The 12,909-nt window shown below is 43.0% G+C and overlaps 1 protein-coding gene across 16 annotated transcripts in view; it reads right to left on the bottom strand.

The window, feature by feature from the left end:
• EXOC2 (exocyst complex component 2) overlaps window positions 1–12,909 on the bottom strand; it is a 207,783-nt gene that overhangs the window by 111,356 nt on the left and 83,518 nt on the right. For all 16 annotated transcript variants that reach the window (XR_012434340.1, XM_065544513.1, XM_074038950.1 and 13 more), the window contains one exon: window positions 8,137–8,217. Coding sequence is in view for 14 of the 16 variants with exons in the window: in XM_065544513.1 (XP_065400585.1) it covers window positions 8,137–8,217 (81 nt within the window). In the remaining 2 variants the exon portion in view is untranslated. The remainder of the gene's footprint in view (window positions 1–8,136; window positions 8,218–12,909) is intronic.

The following is a 12,909-nucleotide window of genomic DNA, read 5'->3' as shown; positions in this document are numbered from 1 at the left end:
ATATCTACACATGGGATAATAAACAAAACAAGGAAATCATTTTCAGAAAAGTTGCTCAAAAGAAATATTTAAAACGAATTCTATTTCTTGGCAGAATTATCTCTACGTACAGTCAAAGAAAATTACATAAGTAATTTACAAATGACAAACGTGAAGGCAGCACCATGAATATTTCTTAAATCAGTAATTCTTATAAAAGTATACATGAGCTGCACATTTCCTAGGTTTTTTTTTCTTTTTACCTAAAAGACCTCAAACTATATGAATTGCTGTAATGAAAGAGTTGCTTTATCTAAAGCAAAATTTGCTGTGTACAAAAATAGTTTAAATTTTGCAACTTGTGAATTAGTTTTAATTAACCACAACGAAAGGAGAGAAAAAAGATAAACTGCTTTCGGTTGTTTGATCGCTGCTTGTAAAAAGTTTCTGCATTATCTGGTCTAGTGACTATACTTTAAGCAAAGATGAAAAACTTGCCTCAGTCTCACTGGGTGGCTCGCATGCAATATTCTCTAGTGCACACCGTGGGTGGCCTCATCCTGTTAAAAGTCATCTTTGTAACATGATTGTTTTATCTAAATAATGTTTAAATTCTGTTGAAATTTTAAAGGCCTGATATAAAAACTTTGTTTTGTCAGGATAACTGTTGTCACCACACGCTATTTAATGCAGAATACTACATTTCTATTATAAGATGAGAAAAAATATATTTCCTTCTTGCCAGCAAACCACATACTGGAGGCTGAATTAGGATTTCAAATCTGGTCGGGCTAAAACTTTCTGCGGTCAAAGAAAATTATTTTAAAGTATTTATCATTTAAAAAATACAAATTTCATGAATTGAGGCTCATAAATGAATAGGCATGTACAGGAGCCTGAATCTTTTTAAAAGGTTAATTACTTATATGTTAGATTTGGATGTTAAATCACCAAGCACTGTGTTTTTACATTTTTTATTAGTTTTTAGTATAATGAAATTTGAGGCTAAAAGTATGAGTTCAAAATTAGATTTTTCTCATCTTATTTTTAAAGTTGTAAAATATTATCAACTAATAATTTTAACTCCTCTAAAAAGTATGAAAACAGGTACAGAAAGAAAACCCACTTATAATTAAATAAAACAGAGAGAAAAATTTATACGTGAAAAATTATAAACTATAAAATTATATGTTTATTTATGCCAAAATTTATGTGCTTATATGTTGAGAATTTTAATTTATACTGAGAAATAAGTTACTGAGAAATTATAAGTTATGAGATTATAATATTTAATTTAGAGATAACTTCTGTCTATAAATTATTGTTCTGTTGTAAATTTTATTGTATTCACAATAAAACTGAAGTTCCTAACTCTGATATTAGATAATATATTCAGTAATAAAATACATTTAGATAATATATTCAGTAATAAAATACATGAGGGCAGTGAAACCAAGATTTGTGCAAATAGAGAAAAATCACCAGTAGCTCACAAAATGCATTTTACGTCTTTCTTCTCTAGGGCTACTAATAAGACAACAAAATTATGAAAGAAAAGGGGTGCTCTTCACACGTGAGGCTGATGTCACAGATAATGCCACCAGGAAGGCATCAACAAAGGTCATCCCATAAAAACCCCCGTGTGCTAATCCACACACATTCTCACACCAAGAACACCCAATTTTAAGGCAGCTGGTAGGGGTTTGAACATCAGTGTCCAGCCACAGAATAAGTCTAACTGGAGTGGATGGCCATGACTCTGGCCTCAGAGGCTGCAGAACAAATCCTGATCTACATTTGGCAGCCTTGGGCAAACTAAGGTCTGGAACTTGGTCCTTTCTCCTCACCCAAAGATGGTCTCCAACACCAGTGAATTTGGACAATGCCTCTCACTGTCTCAGTCACACAGGAACTGCAAGAACTAACAGCAATGCTGTTGTGAACGCAACGTGGCTGCCACCTGTGTAGTCAGGTCTGTGGAGCAGAAAAATTTTCCTGCGGTGCAAGATGGGAAGTCAAGTCCAGCCAGCATTACACCCCAATCAGTGGAACTCATACCTGCCCAGTGATCTTACATCCTTAACAAGGGAACAAGCATTTTTACATGTGCCAGGAACTCCTGTCGTCTAGAAGACCTAGTCCTGTAATTCTAATGGTGTCTTACAATTTCAAGCATGTTTATTTAAAGTAAATATTATGCTTTCTCTTATTTCAAAGTGACCATTTGGTCCTTTCCTTGGTACTGACACTGGAGACAGACCACGGAAGTGATTTCTAATCTGCTCTCTGCTTGATGGGAATGGAGAGGTCAGAGGCAGGATAGAAGGAACGCCCCTCACCTGCTGCCCCACCCACAACAGCACAACGTATCCCAGGAATAAGCAAGCTGAATGAGATTAGGAAGCGAAACGTCAGGGCGCCTGGAAAATTAGGGTAACTCTAAAATGTACAAATTCACAAAGAGACTTAACCACCTCAATTTCAACAGACTAGAAAATGACTAGATAGGCTGTTGGCTCTACCATAATGATGCTACATGGACAAGATCATTAACAGCACTGAAAGCCTGTTCCCAGCACCACGCCCGACCCTCTATGTGGAGTATCCGGAACTGGAACCTGGGCGATGAGGAAGAGCTGACGTCAGCACGGGCCCTTCTCAAAAGCAGCTGCCAGCATCTCTTCATCTCCAAGTTGAGTTGGCAGCTTGAAACCAACTCCAATGGGAGTATTTACACCTTAGAAATTGGGAAATGCTAATATTAGGGCAAATTTTCTTCCTTTCTTTCCTTTCTTTCTTTCTCTCTCTCGCGCTCTCTGTCTCTCTCTATCTCTCTCTCTCTCTCCACTTCCGCCTCCTCTTCCTCTTCTTCTTTTTTTTTTTTTGGAATGCCCGTTGTGAAATATTTGCCGGCCAGCCACTGAGTAAATGTCAGTTTCTTTTCCACATCCTGGCCCTTCTGGATATTCCCTAGTGTTCCAAATCCTTAGCTTTCTTCTTTCATTTTGCACGTAGTACTTGGGATAAATCATTCAATCCTGTTTGTTCAACGACCATCTTCATGCTGGTGACTCCCAAATCTGTGTTTCAAGATGTGTCTGCGAGCGTAAGAGCAATCCTTAAAAATATTTTCACTAGACGTACAATAATGACAGCCGATAAGGACATGAAGCGCTGATGCTATGCCAGGTGCGATTCTAAAGCCCTCCTGTGTATTAGTTGACCTGCACATGGCTATGTCGCTGTAAGACAGGCACTGTTTTTACCCCCATTTTATGTTGGAGGCAACCGAGGCACAGGGGTTCTTCAACTTGCCCAGCGAGACGCAGCGGGACACAGGAAGAGCCAGCAAGAACGCATCGGCACGCCCCTCAGGAATCTCAAATTCAACATGCTGTAAGTTGAACTGAATGTTCTCATCTCCATGCCTCTCCTTATGCCCCAAACATGCTCCTTCATCCATCTGAGGCCGGACATCTGTAAGTCACCAACGACTACTTTCTTTTCCCTGTGTAACATATCAAACCTTCCCTGTCCCTTCCCCTTTCTCACCTGCCACTTGCTCTACCTTCATTAGCAGCCACGTCACCCTTACATTACTTTATTCCACTACTACACACATGACTGCTGACACGGCGTAACATGCCTACCGTCCACTTCTGGCTGCTCCCTTCTTGCCTCTGATGTACCTCCCTTCTCATCCATTCCCTACACAGATGGCAGACTGCTCTTTAAAAATCTCCTATCGTTCCGTTATTGAAACTCCTTCGATGGCTCACTATTTGTCTTGAGAATAAAGACAGATTCCACACCACTGCACAGCAAGTTGGTCAGGGGCAGACCCCGTCTACCCTGAGGCCACACCTCTCCTATCTGCACATAGCCACACTGGACCCTGCTTCCTGGGCTACGGCCTATCTCCGCTCTGAACTCACGCGCTGGCCCTGCTGGGACATTCCTGCCCCCCTCCACTCAGCTGCCCACCGCCAGCCTCTGCTTGTCCGGCTACTTCCTGCTCCTCTCTTAAGGTTCCTGTAACCTCCCCTGGTATTCTCTGCACTCAACTTTTTGGCTGGCTTCCCCTTTTGTGGGCTTTAGCCACAGCTGAGGACTCCCACCAGAGCAGTATTATCACACCATCATCTGATCACCTGAATATGTGTGTGTATCTTCCATTCAGCCATAATCTCCAGACATAAAGCACACGTTTTATTTTTATATCCCTAGGATAAAGCAAACGTGCTTGATAAATGCTTACAGAAGAAGGACTAAAAGTTGCTGCATGAATCGATGACCAGTGTCTTACTACTCAGAGAGGCGGGACAACACCCCACGGGCAGGCCTTGCGTTGCACAGCGTGCAGGACTGTGACAGCGGCTGTGCGAGCTAAAACACAGCAAGAGCATCTGATCATCAATGGGAAGATCGCACTTGTTCTGTGATATCCAGAAATTTTTGTTCAAACATTAAAAACTCACTATTGTTGCTTATGAACGAATAACAAAAATTTTTAAAGTACAAAGAATATTTAATATACAATTTAAAACATCAGAAACATTTAAAATTAAAATGCTATATTTCTTTGTAGAAAAACTGATCAAGAGTGTTTGCCTTCTTTTTTGTTGTAAAATTTACAATATGAATCAAGCCTCTTTTCTGTGCTCTGACAGATTATCCTGCTCCTTTCTAACCGTGAATCAACGTCTGATGTTTTTTCCTTTGCACCGTCCACATCATGAAACATCTCTGAGGTTCTCTGAGCATTACTTCTTTGAGACATCTCTTGCTTTTCTTCACACTTTCTCACCTATGTTGGTAAGCTCCCCTCCACCAAGTTACTCTTGAGTCTCAAACAGCAGCAGGGCCTACATCCCCACAGCCAGCTTCTGTCACTCTCCATTTGTTGGATTTGCATTTCACTTCCAGTGTTAGAGCTTTCTGGTTTTGGACACACTTTCATTTTTATCGACCAATCCCTTCCCGATCAACCATTTGTTGTAAAATGTCAGTAGGGTTTGTCACTGGGAGATAAGGAGGCAGCACAACTGCGCACTTTGCTGTCTGCTGAGAACTGGTAACAGACGTACAGTGGCCATCTCCGGTGGCCTGGAAGGAGGCAGTGTGGCCGATCATCTACAGCACCTGTCATTACACAGCAACCTGTGAATTAAAGAGCTGGAGGGAACCGTACTTTATGCAGCTATGGGGACTGCCCTGTGGGAACTGCAGTTCTGCATGGTGTTGCTGGGGAATGGCTGTTATGAACTGAACCGTGATGACTGAAACCTGTGCCTATCAAAACCACACACACAGCACGGCCTGCCTGCAGTTCAAAGCACAAGTCTGGAGCCAGAGTTCTGGCTATAAATTGCAGCTCTGCTGCTTCCTATTTATATAACCTTACGTGGCTCAATTAATCTTCTGGGCTTTAGTTTTGTCATCAATAAGGTGAAGATAATAGCACAAACCTCAAAGGGTTGTTGTGAGGACTAAATATACGTAGATAGTTTCGAGCAACACCTGCCTTGCAGTAAGCCCTCCACAAGTGTGAGCCATGACTGCCACAGCTACTAGTACAAAGACTTACACAGCATGTCTACACCTGCACTGTCTAACACAGGAACTACCAGCCACACGGGACTATTTCAATTTAAAGCTGAATTAATTAAAATTAAATAAGAATTTAAAATTCAGTTCCTCAGTTGTACCAGTCGCACTGGAAGCTCAGCAGCCACATGTTCATCACTGCAGAAATTCTACTGAACAATATGCTGTTCTATATACTCGAAACAGGTAAGAACACAGAGTTGAATATGTGAATGTGACGTAAATAAACTGATAGTCCTCACTGGCTTGAAATCAAGAAAAAGTTATTAAGTTCAAACACAAACATGAGAAACACACACCATGAAAACAAAAAACAATTTCTGTTTTTTTAACAATTTCAAAAAAAGTGTCAAAACCGATAAACTCTGAATAAATGAACTAAGTTTCTTGCAGCCAACAGTATCCTTTAGAAACTTATCTTAAAAGTCAGAAAGATTGCCCAATTTCCAAAAAAAAAAAAAAACTTTTAAAAAAAGTAAAGTAGTATCCATATACATTAGTATATAATTATACGTAAGGTGAAAAGCATTAGTAATAATTTATGCGAACTAAGTTACGCTCGTACTCATTTATTCTTTCCTTCCTTTCTAAAATAAAATAAATTCGGTTCAACAGAACTGACTGAATTTTTGTGACTTTAATTCTGTGTTTTCACCAGTTCTGCAGCACTGAAGTCCCGGATAACGACAGACCCGCCTGGGCAGGACTCTCTAGGGGCCAGAGCTGCGTCCCCTCCGGCTCTGCTCCCAGGCTGGCTTAGCACGGAACCTGACACAACCAGAGTTAAATAAACGTTTGTCAAGTTGGCCTCAACTAGGAAAAACATATCCTAGGACAGCAAACATCAACATCATGTTGTTAAAAAATGTTTCTGGAAAAGGGGGAATTGTTATAAAGAAAGGTATTTTAGGGAAATTTTAATACCAAAAAGTCCTGACAAATGGTCTCATAAAGAAGTGACCATTTATATTAAGCTGAACTTTATCCAAAAAGAGCAAACTTCAATAGAAAGTTAACATGACGCTTTTCTGGAAAAAAAAATGCATGACTATAAAGGAATATATGGAAAAAGGTAATTTTTAAAACCCCAAGTCCCAAGGGACGATTTCTCAAACTACTCCTTTAAAGAAAAAAAAAATCGCATTACCACACTACGCTAAGCCTAACACATGAAACAGACCCTAGAATTTCCCAAACCTGACAAGGGTCTCCTCTGATACCATGATATACTTACTATGTCAACTGGCCCTATAAGCCACCTTTTAAAAATTACTGAAGTAAACGTGTTTTTTATACAGATATAGTAGTGTGATAACTTCTCCAGGGCAAACAACATCCTTGAGTAGAAAAGATCCTTTCAAGACCTTAAAATCTCTAATTATGCTAACACAGAAACAGCTTCAATGAGCTTTCGAGTTGAATTCAGAATATCTTCATTTTAACAAAATTGGTGACTTAGTTCTCAAAGATAAAAACAAGGGAAAATCTCAAGGCAATTAAGTAATAATAATCAGAGGAAAAAAAATTAAGTGCTGTTAAATTCCTAAATTTAGAATGATATCCAAGTACTCAAACGCTACTACCAAGAGAACACTTCTTTCTAGAAAATGCTTTCTCTTAGGGATCACTCAGGTTTGTGAAAAGATATTCACGTAAAGGCTCACAACGTTTCACCCATGGGACTAACTTAAGCTGGAAGCGCAAAACTAGCTTCACATCACAGCCTTACATTCATAGAATCTTTAAAGATCTGGTGTGAGTCTTCTTCATTTTTCCAGTTAATCTTAACTCTACTTCATGATGAAATCACATGTTGTATTTAAAAATAAGGAGATTCCTATGGGCATTCCTATCAAATGTAAACTATAGGTGTGAAAAGATTTATTTTAAGTGATTTATTTTTAAGCCAGTAATGTCATAGTAAGGATTAATTCATCTGATCAGTTTCTTCTGGGCTGGGACCTAGGATGTCAGAAAACGGATAGACCAGGGAGGTGGACAGAACTCAAAAGTTTGCACATAGCCATTTTCCCTGGGCCTATAATTTTTACAAAATATCTCAGATTTAGACACATTCTTAAATAGCCAGTGGCCTTAAATTCTTTTTTGGAAAAAGGCAAGGTATACACAAATAAATGGCCCCTAAGAATCTGTTACTCTCACGGCTGAGGTTATTTGCATTAACGCTGGGAGACACCTGATGGCGGCTCCTCCAGGTTGCTGGTCAGTGACAATCCTGGCTACTGCTTCAGTGCTTTCCTAGCTTTGAAGATGCTGTTTATATGCTGGTCGGTTTTATGGTAGGAAACTTTATTCCTCAAGAAGTGGATTGTTTTCAAATTAAGATTTCTCATAAATAAAATGCAAGCAGAAACAGAACATTCATTTTCAATGTTTCTATTCCCCTTTGTGTTCATTAAATCATTACCATTTAGAAATAAATACTAAAATGCAACTTACTGCCTTATCCCGTGATATCAGGTCCAAGAACTAATTTTAAAGCATGTTGTAAAGTCCGTAAATAGTTATGGGTAGTAGTACAAAACTTACTGTTCAGAACATTCTCCAGTTTCTGCGTCATGGATCCTTCTACTTTTTCCGTTCCATCTGCTTCTAGCTTTTGATGGATGGCTAGGAAAAAAAAAATCTAGTTAAAATGTAGGCCATTTTAATGGGTGGAGATACATTAAATCAAAATGATATTTTTAAACAGCTTTTTAAAATGGTCACAGTATTTTCACTGCTGAAAAGGAGTAAAACCATGCTGCCCTGTACAAGGCACCCAGCAGACACCAGTCTACGTTATTCACAGTTTACCACCATTAAAATAGTACCTAACACAATCATCTGTCTTCGAGACCAAGCGGTAAAAACAGCTGAACTGAAAAAGAAAAGGGAGACTTGAGGCATCCTGGGTCTCACTACTACAGGTTGAATATCTCCAATCTGAAAATCCAAAATGCTCCAAAATCTGAAACTTGAAGCACTCACATGACAGTCAAAGGAAATGTTCATTGGAGCACTTCCCATTTCAGATGTTCAGATTTGGGATGTCCAACCAATAACTATGTCATGCGAATATTTAAAAATCTGAAACACTGCTGAGTCCCAGGCATTTCAGATAATTGGTCAGAAAACTCTGAGTACTCAAATGCACTACGAACACACACTCAATGTCTGCTAACATCTCTCTCTCTGCTCCTTTTAATTAGTTTTTAATTATGATCCTGTTATTTTTCATCTTTTTTTTCTTTCAGTAAGCCACCTCAAGTTTTCTTTGAAATTCTAAAATAAACAGACTGCTCCTCTATCAAAGAAACACATTCAGAGAAAAAAGGAATACATTTGGGGAAAACCCAGCTACTGTAGTTGAATTAGTTGGGCTGACTCAGAGGGAGGAGAAAGTAATTTCTGTCATGTTTCAGAATTTGAACTGTGTGGTAACAGTGACATAAAATGTTCCTACATACCAAAGCGGAAACTGGGGTTCAACTCACTAAGTGAAATGGAAAGGAACTTCCTTCCCGATCTGTAAGGAAAGGAGTCAGGCTATGCCTAAGTACTAGAAAGCGAAACCGGAAAGACTTCCATGCTGTGTGTGTGCAGATCCGCTCTCCCCCCTGTGTGTGTGCGGATCCGCTCTCCCTTCTGTGTGTGTGCAGATCCGCTCTCCCTCCTGTGTGTGCAGATCCGCTCTCCCTCCTGTGTGTGCAGATCCGCTCTCCCTCCTGTGTGTGCAGATCCGCTCTCCCTCCTGTGTGTGCAGATCCGCTCTCCCCCGTGTGTGTGCGGATCCGCTCTCCCTCCTGTGTGTGCAGATCCGCTCTCCCTCCTGTGTGTGTGCAGATCCACTCTCCCCCCTGTGTGTGCGGATCCGCTCTCCCTCCTGTGTGTGTGCGGGTCCGCTCTCCCTCCTGTGTGTGTGCGGGTCCGCTCTCCCTCCTGTGTGTGTGTGGATCCGCTCTCCCTCCTGTGTGTGCAGATCCGCTCTCCCCCGTGTGTGTGCAGATCCGCTCTCCCCCGTGTGTGTGCAGATCCGCTCTCCCCCGTGTGTGTGCAGATCCGCTCTCCCTCCTGTGTGTGCAGATCCGCTCTCCCTCCTGTGTGTGCAGATCCGCTCTCCCCCGTGTGTGTGCAGATCCGCTCTCCCCCGTGTGTGTGCAGATCCGCTCTCCCTCCTGTGTGTGCAGATCCGCTCTCCCTCCTGTGTGTGCAGATCCGCTCTCCCTCCTGTGTGTGCAGATCCGCTCTCCCTCCTGTGTGTGCAGATCCGCTCTCCCTCCTGTGTGTGCAGATCCGCTCTCCCCCGTGTGTGTGCGGATCCGCTCTCCCTCCTGTGTGTGCAGATCCGCTCTCCCTCCTGTGTGTGTGCAGATCCACTCTCCCCCCTGTGTGTGCGGATCCGCTCTCCCTCCTGTGTGTGTGCGGGTCCGCTCTCCCTCCTGTGTGTGTGCGGGTCCGCTCTCCCTCCTGTGTGTGTGTGGATCCGCTCTCCCTCCTGTGTGTGCAGATCCGCTCTCCCCCGTGTGTGTGCAGATCCGCTCTCCCCCGTGTGTGTGCAGATCCGCTCTCCCCCGTGTGTGTGCAGATCCGCTCTCCCTCCTGTGTGTGCAGATCCGCTCTCCCTCCTGTGTGTGCAGATCCGCTCTCCCTCCTGTGTGTGCAGATCCGCTCTCCCTCCTGTGTGTGTGCGGATCCGCTCTCCCTCCTGTGTGTGCAGATCCGCTCTCCCTCCTGTGTGCGCAGATCCGCTCTCCCTCCTGTGTGTGTGCGGATCCGCTCTCCCTCCTGTGTGCGCAGATCCGCTCTCCCTCCTGTGTGTGTGCAGATCCGCTCTCCCTCCTGTGTGTGTGCAGATCCGCTCTCCCTCCTGTGTGTGCAGATCCGCTCTCCCTCCTGTGTGTGCAGATCCGCTCTCCCTCCTGTGTGTGCAGATCCGCTCTCCCTCCTGTGTGTGTGCGGATCCGCTCTCCCTCCTGTGTGTGCAGATCCGCTCTCCCTCCTGTGTGCGCAGATCCGCTCTCCCTCCTGTGTGTGTGCGGATCCGCTCTCCCTCCTGTGTGCGCAGATCCGCTCTCCCTCCTGTGTGTGTGCAGATCCGCTCTCCCTCCTGTGTGTGCAGATCCGCTCTCCCTCCTGTGTGTGTGCAGATCCGCTCTCCCTTCTGTGTGTGTGCAGATCCGCTCTCCCTTCTGTGTGTGTGCGGATCCGCTCTCCCTCCTGTGTTTGCAGATCCGCTCTCCCTCCTGTGTGTGCAGATCCACTCTCCTGTGTGTGTGCAGATCTGCTCTCCTGTGCGTGTGCGGATCCGCTCTCCCTCCTGTGTGTGTGCGGATCTGCTCTCCCTCCTCTGTGTGTGTGTGTGGATCCGCTCTCCCTCTGTGTGTGTGCAGATCCGCTCTCCCTCCTCTGTGTGTGTGTGCGGATCCGCTCTCCCTCCTGTGTGTGTGCGGATCCGCTCTCCCTCCTGTGTGTGCGGATCCGCTCTCCCTCTGTGTGTGTGTGTGGATCCGCTCTCCCTCTGTGTGTGTGCAGATCCGCTCTCCCTCCTGTGTGTGTGCGGGTCCGCTCTCCCTCTGTGTGTGTGCAGATCCGCTCTCCCTCTTGGTTTAAAGGCTGCTGTGATGCTCTGCCAGTCCTGGCGAGAAGGACACCGGGACCCACTGAGCAGGCGCCGTGCTGAGATGTCACACCCCACAGCAGCTCCACGGGTTGCTGTCTGAGTCAAAATCAGCATTAAAGGGAATCATGTAGCCACATTTTCTGATGCTGACAAAACCCATCACTGATGAGCAGGTCAAGGTGAGGTGACCCCGGACCCCTGGCTCAGTTTACAGCCCTTTTTGCTGACAGGCTAACCTCCTCCACCCGTCTCCCCCACAGCAGAGTCACTGTCAAACTGTCAGCCAAGCATGAGGACTGAGAGACACTGGCATCTGATAAAGGCAATCCTATTTTCCAGAAAATTAAACCAAATAACCCAATGTCTGGTTCACTTGACCTTTTATTTTCTCTGAAAACAGTTTTAAGTAGAATAACTCAATAAGCAACTTGGTACATGATCATAGGTTTGTTATTGTTTCTAATCTATTAAAACTTAAATATGTGAAGCAGTTGAACATTATAAGTTTGTACTTGAGAAAACAAAAAAAGTATGTATAACAGCACTTCTTAAAGAAAAATCAAGGTTATAGAAAGACTATTAGTTCACTACGATTATTTGATCATTTTAACGCTCAAATAAGATGTAGATGTCAAATTTGCAATTGAAATAAAAAATTCATAATACCCATCCATGCATTTATGTAAATGCCGTTGTTAAACGAGGCACTAAGGAATAATGTCTGTGTAGGGTAGTATCTAAAGGATCCAGGGTTGGGCACAGAAGCATGTACATGCTCTAAGCATTCTACGTTAATGCTAGCCCGTGTGAGACAGGAATATTCAAGCCAGATCACAGATGAGCAAACTATTGCTATGAAGAACCAAACAGTAAACACTTCAGGCTTCGTGGGCCACATACGGCCTCTATCACATATTCTTCTTGTTTTGTTTTTAGCATGGGAAAACACAGCCATGCTTAGCTCCCGGCCTGTACAAAGGCTGCGGCCTAATTTGGCTCACATGCTGACCTCTGAGGAGGACTATACTTACTGAAGTAGGAGAAGAGGAAGGGTTAGTGTAAGATGCATTAATATTTTAAATTGACAAAGAGCCCTTCAAACATTTAGTTTCTATTTCTTATTTTACCAAACTTTTATCAGAGTAGACAAATCATATATAAATTATATTTAAACTGGTTAAGTATTCTCTGGTTCCTTCTCTTCCCAAATTATACTGAAGAAAATCAATAAATAATAAAATAATTGCAACTAGAAGACTAACAGGAATGATTCTCACTGAGATAACTGAGTCCTTGAAAATGATACTTACCTGAATTATCTTCATACATCAACAGACACTAACAACAGAACGTGTCAAAAAATCAATTATGTCTCAAGCCACCCAGAGTTAAGCAGCAGCAATAAAAGGAACAGGGGAAGGAAGACAAGTAAGACAAATAGTGCTGGGAGCAACATGTGTCATTTGCTCTGCTCAGGCTTTTCACACTAGTAACCGTAACCAAAATTCATTCATATAGTTTTGACCCGCAGGTGTTCTTGAAAGGAGCAAGTGATAATGGTGGATTTGTCACTAAAAACAAGAGATTATACAGGTCATTAAATGCACAAGCTCGGGGCATTCAGGGAAATCGCTAGCAAAACAAAGGTGGTGCTCAGAGGCACTGAGGAGCTCGGGAAGGCCTTTTCCCTCTACCAACAG

Source organism: Macaca fascicularis, chromosome 4, assembly GCF_037993035.2.
Source record: "Macaca fascicularis isolate 582-1 chromosome 4, T2T-MFA8v1.1".
NCBI classification, from domain to species: domain Eukaryota; kingdom Metazoa; phylum Chordata; class Mammalia; order Primates; family Cercopithecidae; genus Macaca; species Macaca fascicularis.
This window is presented reverse-complemented; position numbering and strand designations above follow the sequence as displayed.